Raw genomic sequence first — 14,399 nt, 5'->3', positions numbered from 1 at the left:
AGTGCGCGCTAACGTTAAAATGTTAGCGTGCGCTGACGGGGAATTAGCGCTCACTAACTCCCGTTAGTGCGCACTAACCCGAAAACCAAATTTTCCCAAAATTTCAGGAAAATTTGGTTCGGTTTTCGGGTTCCTCGAACCAGAACGAATTAGGAAATTTCACTGAAATTGCCTAATTCGTCCTACACGATTGCAAATCCCTAGCTCTTTTAAACCTGGTCCCTGGAACTTAAAATAGTCTAAGACCTTGATTCTCAACCCGGTCTTCAGTATCTCCTGCCTAGTCTGGTTTTCAGGATTTCTGCAATGAATATCCATGAGATAGGGTTTACATGGAGGCAGCACATGCACATCAATCTCATGAATATTCATTGCAGAACTCCTAAAAACATGCGGGCCGATACAGTAAAAAATGCAGGAGAGAGGGCAAGCGCACACTCTCCCGGCGCGTACACAGGAGAGTGTCAGTAAAAAAATGTATTTAAATTAGGTCCGGTGGTAAAAAGAGGCGCTAGGGAAGCCAAGACTTACCAAAACTCCCTGGTGGTCCAGCGGGGAGTTAGGAAGCCATCCCTACCATGTGACAGGTAGGTCATGTGGCAGCTTGGGGGGGCCTCCTGACCCCCCCAAGCTGGCCAAAAGTTCCGGTTGGGTCCAGCGGGGGTCCCGGAGCGACCTCCTGCCACATGACCTACCTGTCACGTGGTAGGAGTACAAGATGGCACCGGTGACCATGTGACAGGGGCTGACCAATGGCACGGCAGCCCCTGTGACACAGGCTATCGGCGCCATGAGGAAATCGCAGACGAGTGCAGGGATGGCTTCCTAACTCCCCGCTGGACCACCAGGGAGTTTTGGTAAGTCTTGGGGGGGATTAAGGAGGGTGAGGGGTTTAAATTTTTATTTAGGGAACCGGTGAACGTATGGACAGAACCTCAACTTATGGAATTCTCCATATGTACATATTGAACGAAATCGACCCTCAACTTCAACTTATCAACTTATCAACGAAAACTTTTTGTCTGCACATCCCTACAAAATGGTGATACTATCTCATTTGCACAGACACTGACACCCTGTCTCAGAAATCCTGTCATGGCATGGAGTCTGTTGAGGGTAAAATCAGGACTGGGTCAGATGAAATGGATCTGTGAGGGTTCTAAAGAGATCCACAGCAATTCCCATTGTTTCAGATTCCCTCTATACTGTAAATACTATTCTATATGACATTATAATAAATTTAAAACTTCCCACTCAAATTTTCAGCCAAATAAAATCTCCCAATTCCTTCTTTAAGGGTAGATTTTAAAAGGGCCGCGCGTGCACCCATAAATGCATGTATCTCACCGCACACAAAATATGCACTATTTTATAACCTACGTTATAACCCCCTCTAAGGCAGTGGCAGCGCAAAGATCAAGGGCTTCACCGCTGCCCTCGCCTCCCGTGATCACAGGCATGCCTCCTCCTTCATTCCCTGGTCAGCCCTTCACTGCCATCGACCTGGAGAAGAGATGCACTGCAAGCACTCTATGGGGCAGATTTTAAAAGGCTTACGCGCGTAACCCCCGAAAAGCTGCCCCTGCCTGCCCCTGCGCACGCCGAGCCTATCTTGCATAGGCTCGGTGGCACGCGTATGTCCCGGGACGCGCAAAAAGGGGCAGGGCGGAGGCGGGGCGGGGGCAGGGTGGGGGATGGCCTGAACCTCCGGGCACAGCGGCCATTTGCCGCAGTGCCCGGGATCGCGGGCCAGCTGTTGGCCGGCACGCGTAACTTCTTCAACAAAGGTAAGGGGGGGGGTTCTAGGTAGGGCTGGGGGGCGGGTTAGGTAGAGGAAGGGAGGGGAAGGTGCGGGGGAGGGGGTGGGGGGTGGAAGGAAAGTTCCCTTCGAGGCCGCTCTGATTTCAGAGCAGCCTCGGAGGGAACGGAGGCAGGCTGCGCGGCTCGGCGCGCGCAAGTTGCACAATTGTGCACCCCCTTGCGCGCGCCGACCCTGGATTTTATAACATGGGCGCGCGGCTGCTCGCCCATGTTATAAAATTGGGCGTAGATTTGTTCGCGCTGGGTTGCGCGAAAAAATCTGCGCCCGCGCGCAGGTTTTAAGATCTGCCCCAATGTGGAGGCCCTCTCTGCTCCTCGAACAGCTGACTGCTGGTTCTCCCAGGCAGCCATGAGACAGAGGATCCTCATGGCTAAACAAACAGCTGACTGCTGTCTCTGCTTTTTCCCTCTGATTCACAGCATGGGTCCGGTCTTCCATCAGCATGTGCCATGACAGCCTCCATGCAGCTCTCCAGCAGGATACAGGGACCTAGGCAGGTATATATATATCTTTAAAAATGTTTTACTCCTCACCTTCTCCTTTATTTTAACCCCTTGATTACACTAGGATAATTCTTATGTTGGTTCAATAAAAGCTATGAGAGTCTACATAGGATTCACCTACAATGAGAAGGGACTTCAATATACCTGTTTACCGTATCTTGGGCTTCCTCATACTGTTTCATATCTTTAACCCCAAATGCTAATCACAGCTCTCCCTTCTTTGATGTGCAAAAATAATTTGACCCTACATCACCTTATTCCTGGTTGTCAGGGGCAGATAAACCACAGCGGTCAGGATTTGAGAATTACAGTATGGTCACAGAAAGTAGTTCTCGTTAAGATTGCAGATTTGCTTAGTAAAAATGTGCTCTAGTTACTAAGCTCTCCATCCCTCAGCAACATCCTCATTTTTTTTCTTTTGTCATCTTTGCCAGACTTATCTCGCAATCAGTTATTCTTCTCTTGGGTGTAAGCACATTTTACACTCCTGGTTAGACCCGTAAATCTCCAAAGCGTCACATCTTTCATTTGAGGTCTTTAGAAAGTAGCACACATATTTGCAACATAATCTGGCCTAACTGGTTTCATTTGATTTTGTACATATTACTGGCAGAGTAAAGGGTACGATGGGACACAGCAAACATGGACGTGCGTTTTGGAAGTGATGATCTTATTTTTTTATGTCTTTCTTTCCTTTATTTTCAGACTCTCTCATCAGTCACTGTTTAAAAGACTATGATAAGGCAGAAAAATGATTGGCTAAGTCCTCTTAATTATCTGGGAAAGTAACTTTGAATGAAACAGATGCCTACAATTTGTCATTTATCTTTGAAAAATGTGCATGCTGTATTCTCTGTTTTCTCTGTATTTTAATATGATAAAATTCTTGAGCTGTCCTCTGGAGCAGTGCTTCTCAACCCAGTCCTTGGGCACACCTAGCCAGTCAGGTTTTCAGAATATCCATCCACAATGAATATAGATGAGATGTATTGGCATGCAAATGTATCTCATGAATATTCAGTGTGAACATTTGAAGACCCAATTAGCTTGTGACATTTGAGGACTGGAGTTGCCAACCCCTACTCTAGGCCATAAAGACATAAGAAATGCCAAACTGGGTCAGACCAACGCCCAATGAGCCCAGCATCCTGTCTCCAACAGTCGCCAGTCCAGGACTGAAGCACCCAGCAGGATCCCAAAGAATAGATCCAATCCTTCTTGCTCATAAAATGGAATACGCAGTGGCTTTCCCGATACTACATGGCTAATTATGGTTTATGTACTTTTCCCTCCAAAAACATTTCTAAACCCCTTTTAAATCCAGCTATGCTAGCTGTTTTGATCACATCTTCTGGCAACAAATTCCATAGTTTTATTGTATGCTGAGTGAAAAAAATACTTTCTCTGATTTGTTTTAAAAGTGCTACCTATTAGCTTTATGAGTGTTCTCTAGTCCAGTACTACTGAAAGGGGCAAATAACTGTTCCCTTTTAACCTGTTCCACCCCAGTCATTTTCAGAGACCTCTATCATATTTCTCTCAGCGATCTCTTCTCCAGGCAGAAGAGCCCTAATCTGTTTAGCCTCACCTCACAGGGCAGCCATTCCATCCCCTTTATCATTTCGGTCACCCTTCTCTTTACTTTTTCAAGTTCTACTGTATCTTTTTTAAGATGGGACAACCAGAACTGCACATAATATACAAGGTACAGTTGCACTATAAATAGATACAGAGGCATTATGGTATCTTTCGTTTTATTTTCCATTCCTTTCCTTATAATACTTAACATTCTGTTTGCTTTTTTGACTACTGTTGCATACACTGAGCCAGGATTTCACACAATGACTCCAACTTCTTTTTCCCGGGTGGTGATGACTAATATGGAACCCTGCTTTGTGTAACTATAGTTTGGATTATTCTTCCCTATATGCATCACTTTGCACTTATCCACAAATCTCATCTGCCATTTAGATGTCCATTTCCCAAGTCTTGCAACTTCGTCTTGCAATTTCTCCCAGTTTTATATAGGTAAATCTTTTGAATATCGGCCATTAAAGCAAACTCAATACTGTATATCTTTTTTATAAGAATTTTAGAGCACACTATTCAAAGCCACTTACCTGGGTTAATTGGCTTGTCTGAAACATTCCCTGACTCAGACTGGCTAAAAGTATACACAATTTCATAGCTCGCACACTTTTTAGTCAGATGGAAGAGAGGCATTCCAGGGGGTATGTTTAGGATGTGGTTGGAAAGCAACGCATATGAATTAGATGTTAAGATCGACACAGACTGTTTTCCAGCAAAAATCTTCCCACAGAAAAAGCAGGAGTATGGGTAACTTTCAAAGGGAAAATACGAGCATAGTTTCCCTTTGAATATTAAGTACAAGATCCAAGGGTACAGAGTACCTGCAGACTCGGTACCTATGTGAAATTGACCCCTTGATTTAAGTATAAGTAAAAGTTTATATTTAACAAAAAAAAAGTTTTTCATTGTCATATAATATTGTTCAAAGGCAGTTGCCACAGAGCCCATTACCACCCTATTGGACAGCATAATAAGATTTTAAGTAATACTGAGTAGTGTTTGGCAGCTCTGAATTTTTTACATAGCCAGCCAAAATAAATGAGCGTGATTCCCGCTCTGTTACTGGTAATTTACAGACATATTTTCTTTTGAAACCGATCATGGAAAATCTTGAAACAATGATACTGAAAGTGGTAAAGCTGCCTCAGTGGGTTAGGGGTAGGTAAGAGACTTCTGAATTTATACCTACCTTGGTATCCAAAATGCTGGTCGCCACCCGAGCCACTCCCTGGTTCTCCCTGAACAGCTGGATTTTGTTGACTTGGCTGAATTCTGACAGCACAGTGGTGAGGTTGTTTTTCAGATCAATCACATGGCTGATACCATGCCGAGGACCTACCAGTAGAGTGGTGGCTGGTTGCTTCTCATCCTAGAAATGAGATTATCCAACAAAGTTTTAAAAAAACAACAAAAAACAAACAGAATTTGTCACTGAGCCTTAACATAAACAGGTCTTTACTGATCCTGATTGGATGTTTGATTTAATTTGATGCTTGTATTATGCCTTTTCAGGTAAACAACTGTACAAAGTGCATAACAAATACAAATTAATACAAAACCAGTTGCTTCGGATGGGTTACAGTCAAATATATAACACGATACTCCAAATAACATAACTAATTGAATAACATTTCATACAAAACAAATCCCACCCCCTTTCAAAAATCCAGAATGCTTTGTTGGATAAATTGCAATGAAACTTTGCTGCTGTTTGCTTGTCGTTCTATGGGCCCAGTATTCAAAAGATGTACCTAAATCTGAAAAACTGAGGCCCTAAATTTAGGCCCTAGGTTCACAAGACTCCTAAATGTAGGTGTCTTAAAAGTAAGTATGGACAGCACAGAAGAGTGAAGTTAGGCTCCAGTGATTTCAGGGACTGGGTGCCTAACTTAGGTACCTAAAGTTAAGAGAATCAATGGCAAGCTTAAATTATAAGCACCTATAATTCCATTTAGATGCCTGCTCAAAATTAAGGCACCTAAAGTCGACTGAAAATAGGCATCTAAACTAGGCACTTAGAGCCTGATTCATCAAGTTATTTTCCCATAGACACAGAATGGGAGAAAAGCCTTAGTGAATCAAGTGGTTACGTTTCAATGCCTCAAATCAGACTCTGAGCATCCTCTGAATTTTGAACTCTATACCTCTACTACCTTTGGCATCACAAGGAGTAAGAATGAGAGAGGACTTGACTATAGGGCAGAGGCTTGATACTTGGCCTAGGTTCCTACACATTGGGTCAGTGCCTACTGCTAGCACTTAGGGTTATGAAGGGGAAGAAGCTGCCTGTACTTTGTGGGCATCCATTCAGCCACATTCTCTAAAGGTCTTGACTCTTCTCCACCTGCGGCAAAATGTTTTGAAAGTAGAGCCCTTGCTTTATAGTGAAAAAGGCGCACTGGAAGAAGCTCTTAATGGACTAGTTCTGATAATTCTTTCATAAATCCTTATAATAATTGGTCTGTGTGTGAGAGAAAAGACTGGGTATTTAGTGAAGGCTGCACATGATGATTTTACCTCCCTCCTTTCTATTACTTATTAGTTGTATCTTGTGCATGTGGTAGAAAGCGAGAAGGCTGGCAGCCACATAGCGAAGCTTAAAGAAGGATGAGCCTCAGGAAAGAGTTCATGCAAACTAAAGCAGTATTAGTGACTGGAGCCTGCTGATATAGGATCCTAACTCCGGTATGAAATGCTACAGTCTAGGCTAAGCCTGGAAGAGGAGACTATTTCCTTTGCTAGGGATGCACATGTCTGGTCCCTGAAGGCCACAAACAGGTACAGTCTTTCAAGGAAAACCTAATATACAAATTAAGATGATTCTCCTACCAAATTGTGGTAATCCTGGAAACTAGGCCTGCTTGTGCAGTGCACTCCTTCAGGACATGAGCTGTGTACCCTTGCTCTACATAATGTTAAAACAATTACCATTCCAACTGTGTTAAAGAGAACTCCTGCAAAGGTTGGAACCTCGTACAAGGTCCGCAGGTATTGGAGCTTTGCTTGGATTGTTGAAACCTGTGAAAAATACACCACATCAGAAAGAACATAACAAGCCAGAAATTAATTAGGCATTAGGGCACAATTTCTACCAAGGAATCAAAGAAAAAAGATCCCTTAGAAAGAACTGAATTGATTCTCTAATTCCACAGTCCATCCACCCACCAACCAACCATAGGTTTTGTAAAGAGAAACCCTAGCTGCTATCCTCATGTTGCATGGAAAGAGACCAGGTTTGCTACTGTGCATATTTTATGTTAACTAAAGCAACCATTATTTTTGTACAATATAATATTTCTGAAGATGAAGAACACATACAAGAAGGGGAGACCACAGCTGTGTAGCTAAGCAAACAAAATGTTTCCCGGTTACCCTGGTGCCACTTGGCTGCTGGTTCTGATGGGTCTTCAGCTGCTGTGAGAGCGATTTCCGAAGCGTTTTCTCTTTCACAATCTGTAGAAGTGAAGGGGGTAAAAATGGTTCCAGACCCCATTCCTTCCTGTAACCAGAGGAAAAATAGAACAAGATCACACACATACCAGCATTTAAAAGCTACTAAATGGAGATTTAAAGGGGAAAAAAAACCCATAGAGATATTTGAAACAGGAATTTTATTTTACCGTGATAATGAGATTAACACTACCCGCCTCTCCCAGGCTGGGAGACTTTTCTGTTTTGTCACCATGGGAAAAAAAATCTTTAGGTCTGATTTTAACATTACTTGAAAACAGGTCTAGATTTAGATTGCTGGCGCTCATGGGCAGGGGTAGGATCAGGGGTTCACCCTCTCTCCCTTCTCTTCTACTGAGGTAATGGTGGGGGCGTAACTCCCAGCCACTTAACTACATTGGAACTGTCCTGATCCTGTGCGGTGGAGGCAGCAACCTAAAAGCAATTCAGTGTGGGGCCTACAGCTCATGGACACACGTTCAAAGCCCTGCCCCCTTCTTCCCCTTGGGTATCCTGTTACTATAGAAACCCATATGAGAGGCAAGACCTGTGCTGAATTTCTTTTAGGTTGCTGCTGCCACTGCCTCACAGGATTGGGACAGTGTTGCTTTAGGTAAGTGGCTGGGAGGCAGTTCCGAATCAAGACATAGCAGCAGTGGCAGCATTCTGGTCCATTCTAAGTGTGATCCAGGTTCCAAATGAACCCACATCCCTGTGGATATTTTTCTGTAAAATGCTTACTTAATCTTTTACTGCTTAACCTCTACCATTATATTCTATGGATTTTATTTATTTTATTTAACACTTTTCTATACCGACCTTCATGGTTGAAAGACCATATCAGATCGGTTTACATCGAATTGGGGAACTGTAGCCAAAACAATAGTTAGAACAGGAAGAACAAAGTTACATTTAACAAGGAAAGTAAACTTGGAAGCATAGACTGCTGGAAAGAAAGGCTTAAGAATGTAGTAAATAAATAGTATAAACAATTGCTGAGTCGGGGGGGCTCTTATTCCGAACTTAGGGGTAGTACGGAGATCCATTGATCCATCGATACATATCCATGGATATGTAATTATAACTGTATAGGTCTTTGGGGGTCATTTATCAAAATGTGATAAGGTGTTTTTGCATGCGTTAAGGGCTTATCGCATGTGAAAAGCCCCGTTAACGCATGCGATAGGCCCTTAATGCATGTGATTGCACCATATCGTATGGTGCGATGCAAATTCAGAAAATGGGAGGAGTTAGGGGCAGAGAGTGGGCTGGGTTAGCCTGTCTGTGAAGAGCTATTGCACAGCCATAATGCTGATTTTAACTACACCTCTTTGGATTGTGTTAGGCTGTGTGATAGGTGCTGTGACTGTGTGGTAAGGGTTCATTGCCCTTTGTGATGTCTCCCATAAGGCTTATTTCAGGTGAATTGAAGGGTCCACAGGAGAGAGACTGGCCATAATGTCATCCCCATAGGTAGGTATTTGTATCCCTATGGTAGGCCCACCTAGTAACTCGAGGTGGGGTTTAGGTAAGAGTGTAGGGGGTTAGGGGCCACTTTGACATTCTACGTGACACCTACGAACAGAACAGTGGTCTCTTGTGAAGATTTGATGGCCTTCGGAGTGAGGAAACTCACTCCAAGATGAGATTTGGGCAAGGTTCTCTCAACCTAGCTTGATGGACTCTCTACCTGGGTAACATCAAGCTAGGTTGAGAGAACCTTGCCCAAATCTCATCTTGGAGTGAGTTTCCTCACTCCGAAGGCCATCAAATCTTCACAAGAGACCACTGTTCTGTTCGTAGGTGTCACGTAGAATGTCAAAGTGGCCCCTAACCCCCTACACTCTTACCTAAACCCCACCTCGAGTTACTAGGTGGGCCTACCATAGGGATACAAATACCTACCTATGGGAATGACATTATGGCCAGTCTCTCTCTCTCTCTCTCTCTCTCCCCCCCCCCCACCATTAACAGTGGTTGAATACAACAGGTTGGCACATATCACAGAATCTGACAAGGGTATCACAATTTGCACTAACATAGCTCTTCACACAGGTAATTATTGCAATAAAACACACCCCTTTTGCTATTGCATGCGGTACTTATTTAACAGAGTGTGAGTTTTGCAGCATCCTCTAGGAGTATATATATATTCATACATATATGTGTGTATATATACTGTATACATTCTGAATCTTGATTTCAAGTAATGTGACTATTCCTACCTCAGTGTAAAATTGAGCTCCTAGGTACATTAAGGGGCCAATGTACTAATGGGTGTTAGTGTTAATGCCTGCATTAACTTGGGCATAAGCAAATACTCATACTACGTACTTTAATGTGAACTATTTGCATATGCCATGTAACTCAGTCAAATTCCCACCAATACTGGGCCAGTGAAAATGAGTATACAACTCAGACCAAACAATAACTTTCACCGAAACATTCAGTTTTTAATATCATCAAATACAGCTGAACTTAATATCTGTGGAAAAAATGAAGGAAAAGACCTCAGACCATCAGTATATCATGTTCAATGAATTTCTGAATATGCTGCGTTACATTCAATCATAGGTCATAAAAATCTCCATCCACCAAAATTTTTATTATTATGCAAAAAATTATTTTTGAAATGTTCAATTACTTACAAAACTTCTCTCAGCACTGTTCTTTGCTTCTTCAAACTATTATTCTATAGATCTATAGATCTGCCACTGACATTGGCCAAACGTTTCGCTGAATAGACTGCCTGCAGATCTTAGTATGATCCATGAATAGACAGGCTTTACCCTCAGTCCCTTCCGTTTATATCGCTCATGAAGATATTGAATAGTATTGGTCCCAACACTGATCCCTGCGGCACACCACTCAACACCCTTCTCCCCCCCCCCCCCCCCCCAGCGTAGGTTCCATTCACCATCACACTCTGTCTTCTATCCGTCAGTCAGTTTGCAATCCACGTCACCATCTTGTCACTCAGCCCCAAACTTCTTATTTTGTTTAGAAGTCCTCTGTGCGGGACTGTATCAAATGCTTTGCTAAAGTCTAAGCAGACTACATCCAGCGCTCTTCCATGGTTCAATTCTCTCGTCACATAGTCAAAGAAATCTATCAAATTTGTCAGACAGGACCTCCCCCTGGTGAATCCAGATGGTCTCAGATCCAGTACGTCTCTGGATTCCATAAAGTTTGCTATCCTTTCCTTCAATAGTTTCTCCATCAATTTACCCACCACTGAGGTGAGGCTAACCAGCCTGTAGTTTTCAACCACGTCTCTGCTACCACTCGTGTGTAGCAGTACCACTGCTGCTCTTCTCCAATCCTTTGGCACCATGCCCGAATCTAGTGATCTGTTGAACAGGACACTTAGCGGACTCACCAGCAAATCTCTGAGCTCCCTCAGCACCCTGGGGTGAATTTCGTCTGGCCTCATGGCTTTATCCAATTTTATTTTTCCTAGCTCCTCCCATACTTCATCGTTTGTAAACGGCTTTTCGTCTAGTGCATGTCCGTCCACAACAGCCTTGTTAACCAGTGGTGGTCCATCTCCTGGGTTTTCTGTGGTGAACACTGAACTGAAGTGTTTGTTTCATTTTTGTGCCATTTCAACGTCCTCCTCCACATACTGATCCTTGTCATTTCTTAATCTCAGAATGCCTCTCTGGACTTTTCTCTTTTCACTGATGTATCTGAAAAATGTTTTGTTTCCTTGTTTAACCTCTTTGGCAATCCTTTCCCCCACCTGACTTTTTGCTTTTCTAATTTCTTTTTTTTTTTTTTTTGTTTCTCTTAGTGTCTTCAGATATTCTACCCTGTATTCTTCTATTTGGGATCTCTTGTATTTCTCAAAGGCCATTTTTTTTTTGTTTTTATAATGTCAGCTACTTCCTTTCTTTATCAGATTGGCTTTATTTTCTTTTACTTTTCCTTATTGCTTAACATAAAGTTTTGTTGCATTTTTTATTAAATATTTTAGCTTGACTCAATGTAGCTCCACCTCATTCACTTCCTCCCAGTCTTTTATCTCTGTTTCTAGGTACTTCCCTATTTCAACAAAGTCCGTATTTTTGAAATTCAAAACTCAGGTCTTTGTGGGACTGGCATGTGATCTTGAACCATACCATTTTATGATGACTGGTGCTGAGATGGGCTCCCACCCAAACATTTGATACATTTTCTCCGTTAATGAGCACCAAGTCAAGTATGACTCCCTCTCTAGTGGGTTATTTTACCATTTGTTTGAGCTGAGCTCCCTGTAGGGTATCCACTATCTCTTTACTTCTGTTAGATTCTGCAGAAGGGTTTTCCCAATCTACATCCGGCATGTTAAAACCACCAACAATCAGCGCCTGTTCCTTCTTACCTAATTTCTGGATGTCTTTAATTAGATCTCTGTCCAGTTCCTCGGCCTGATTGGGAGGTCTGTAAACCAGTCCTGTCAGAATGGGTATTCCGTCTTCTCTTTTTAGGAGCTTCCTCTTTGCCCCATTTTCCAAGCGTTTCAGTAGCTTGGATGTTGCTTTTGACATAGAGTGCTTTTCTTCCCCCTTTCCTATCCTCTCTATCCCTTCTTAATAAGTTATATCCTGATATGGCCATGTCCCGATCATGAGTTTCTGAGAACCATGTCTTTATAATGGCAACAAATCCAAATCTGTTTCTGTCGTAACGGCTTGCAGTTCTGGAATTTTCTTGCACAGACTATGAGCATTTATGCACATAAACTACTCTTGTTAATGTTATTGTTCCCTTTGGCCCTTTTTTTCCTGAGATTTGTTTCCTGGTCCCTTTTTTCCTTCTGCTTTGGATATGGATATGGAATTGGTGAAAGTTATTGTTTGGTCTGAGATGTAACTCAGTCGACCTCTTTTCTCCTTCTGTGCCAGCAGTAATAACTTGAGCATATAACTGTTTTAGTTTTTATTTTGTGTTTAAGGTCCAAAGCTGAATGCTAAACTAAAAACTTCTGTGAGACAATGAAATATTTGAATTTCTGCTATAACTGATGCTTCGTTTATCAGGCCCTATTTTTAATGTTCTTCTTTTCAAGTTTGCTTTAATGTGATAAAAAGAAAGGGGAAGACTAGGACTTATATTTCAGGCTTGAGCTCCCCCTGTGGGGGCCATGGACTGGAGTTTGTGTTGTAATAGGATAATAGAGTCCAGGCAAATGTTGACACTTTTGAGTATGTTGGTGTCCTTGGTAGACCTATGTTGGAGACCATTTTGATGCTTGATGTTCCTGACCCTCACTTGCCCCATACCTGCTATGTGTACCAGGCCATACACTGCTATGTCAAAATCAATTTTGTGCAGTTAGGCAGAACCACTGTTGGAGGAGAAATTATTCTGCTAGAGACTGAGCTGAGGCTCGAACCTGGCTGTGGTGAGAACCTGGTAGCTACAGAAACCCCAAGACCTGTGGCAGAAGTGGTATTGAGCCTGCAACTGCTGGTCACCGGGAGTTCCCCAACTAGGTAACTGGAAGCTGGCACAGCATTGTTACAATAAAGGAGTGAAGCCTCTGCAGGAAGAGCCGCTATTCTACAGCAGCTCCTGACTGCTATTGTCTCATGAAAAGTCCCTTATTGGCTCAACTCCATGAGTTGGGACAATGCATTACAAGGGATTCTGTTGTAATGCAGACTCAAGAGACTAAAATTGAGAACCATGATCAGTGAATTACTCAGACTGAGATGAAAGTTGCTTCCATTCAGGAATGTAGCAAAGTTTTTATCAAAGATAATATAAATCTTCATGGAAAATAGATTTGGGAGGTGAAACATGTTTTTCTAATCTCTCTAGATCAGGGATGGCGAACTCCAGTCCTCGAGGGCTGCAAACAGGCCAGGTTTTCAGGATATCTACAATGAATATGCATGAGAAAGATCTGCATGCACTGCCTCCACTGGATACAAATCTTTCTCATGCGAGCTCATAGTGCTCCCTGCTCTAGATCATCCTTCCTATTCCCCCATGGATATGGTGAAGAAGTACTTAGCTGAAGTACTCATCCATGGCCCCCTCCTAACAATTAGGGCTTACTATATGCTGGGAGTGGATGCAAGATCTAATATCATTGGAGGAGTACCTGAAATCTCCTTGGACATTTTAAGTCTCACCAAGAGGAGTTGGTTACTTGGGTGAACCTAGTTGCATCATTTACTCTTGAACCAAAAGAGCCTGGGCACTTTCAGGGTCAAGATTCAAAACATTTACCCAGCTAAAATAGAGATTTAGCTGGGTAAATCTACCTGGTTAAAAATATGGATCCTCTAATCAACTACATTTGTGTGTTGAAATTGCAGGCCATACAAGTTTAGCTAGATAGATAAGGGGCAGGATCAGAGGCATTCCTGGAAAGGACTTTTTGAATGTAGCTGGTGTTGCGATACTGCTCACAGCCGGAGCTATGGGCAGTCTCTTACCTTTGCGGCAGGAGCCGCCAGGATTCGGCCCTGTGGCCCAGAGGCTGCTGACGTTGCGCCACACAGCAGGAGGCCGCCGCCGACATCCTCTTCACTGTGGCAGGCAGCCACAAACTTCGGCCTGCTTTTCCATGGCATGGAACCGCCACCCACACCGTCTTCCAGCAGGCTTGGAGACCTACTCAGTGGCATGGACGCCGCCATCGCTCCGCCCCCTTCCTGCAGCAGGAAGCCGCCTCCCATGTCAGGGCCTGCCCGACGGCCCGCTCCTCCTTCTGCTCGGCATCTGCAGCAAGGCCGCTGTCCAGGGTCCTGCACTTCCTGTTTCTGCTTCCTTAGGCGCGGGGCCGTACCTTGTTTTAAAGGACCAGCAAGGGAGTGATCCCTCTGGCTCCACCTGGTGACATCACATGGGTATTTCCTGTCCAGCCCTACAAAAGGACTCAGTTGCCATTCCTGTATAGCTTTCGCAAGGGCTAGTCCTCCTGAGGACTTCTCTGTCATCTTCGCTCCTGCTTGGCTTTCCTTTGTCTTCGTGAGATCCCTCGTCATTGTTGTATGTTCCTGGTCTCTGTTGATGTTCCACGATCCAGTCCTGAGGTTTTG

General features: G+C 43.5%; 1 protein-coding gene across 3 annotated transcripts in view; it reads right to left on the bottom strand.

Annotated features, from left to right (window-relative positions):
* The window catches only part of FRMPD3 (FERM and PDZ domain containing 3), a 655,318-nt gene that overhangs the window by 46,736 nt on the left and 594,183 nt on the right, over positions 1–14,399 (bottom strand). For all 3 annotated transcript variants that reach the window (XM_029607356.1, XM_029607355.1, XM_029607357.1), the window contains exons 14-16: positions 7,288–7,414; positions 6,844–6,933; positions 5,105–5,284 (exon numbers count right to left, since the gene is read on the bottom strand). In XM_029607356.1, the coding sequence (XP_029463216.1) occupies positions 5,105–5,284; positions 6,844–6,933; positions 7,288–7,414 (397 nt within the window). The remainder of the gene's footprint in view (positions 1–5,104; positions 5,285–6,843; positions 6,934–7,287; positions 7,415–14,399) is intronic.

The sequence above is a fragment of the Rhinatrema bivittatum genome, chromosome 6 (genome assembly GCF_901001135.1).
Source record: "Rhinatrema bivittatum chromosome 6, aRhiBiv1.1, whole genome shotgun sequence".
NCBI lineage: Eukaryota > Metazoa > Chordata > Amphibia > Gymnophiona > Rhinatrematidae > Rhinatrema > Rhinatrema bivittatum.
This window is presented reverse-complemented; position numbering and strand designations above follow the sequence as displayed.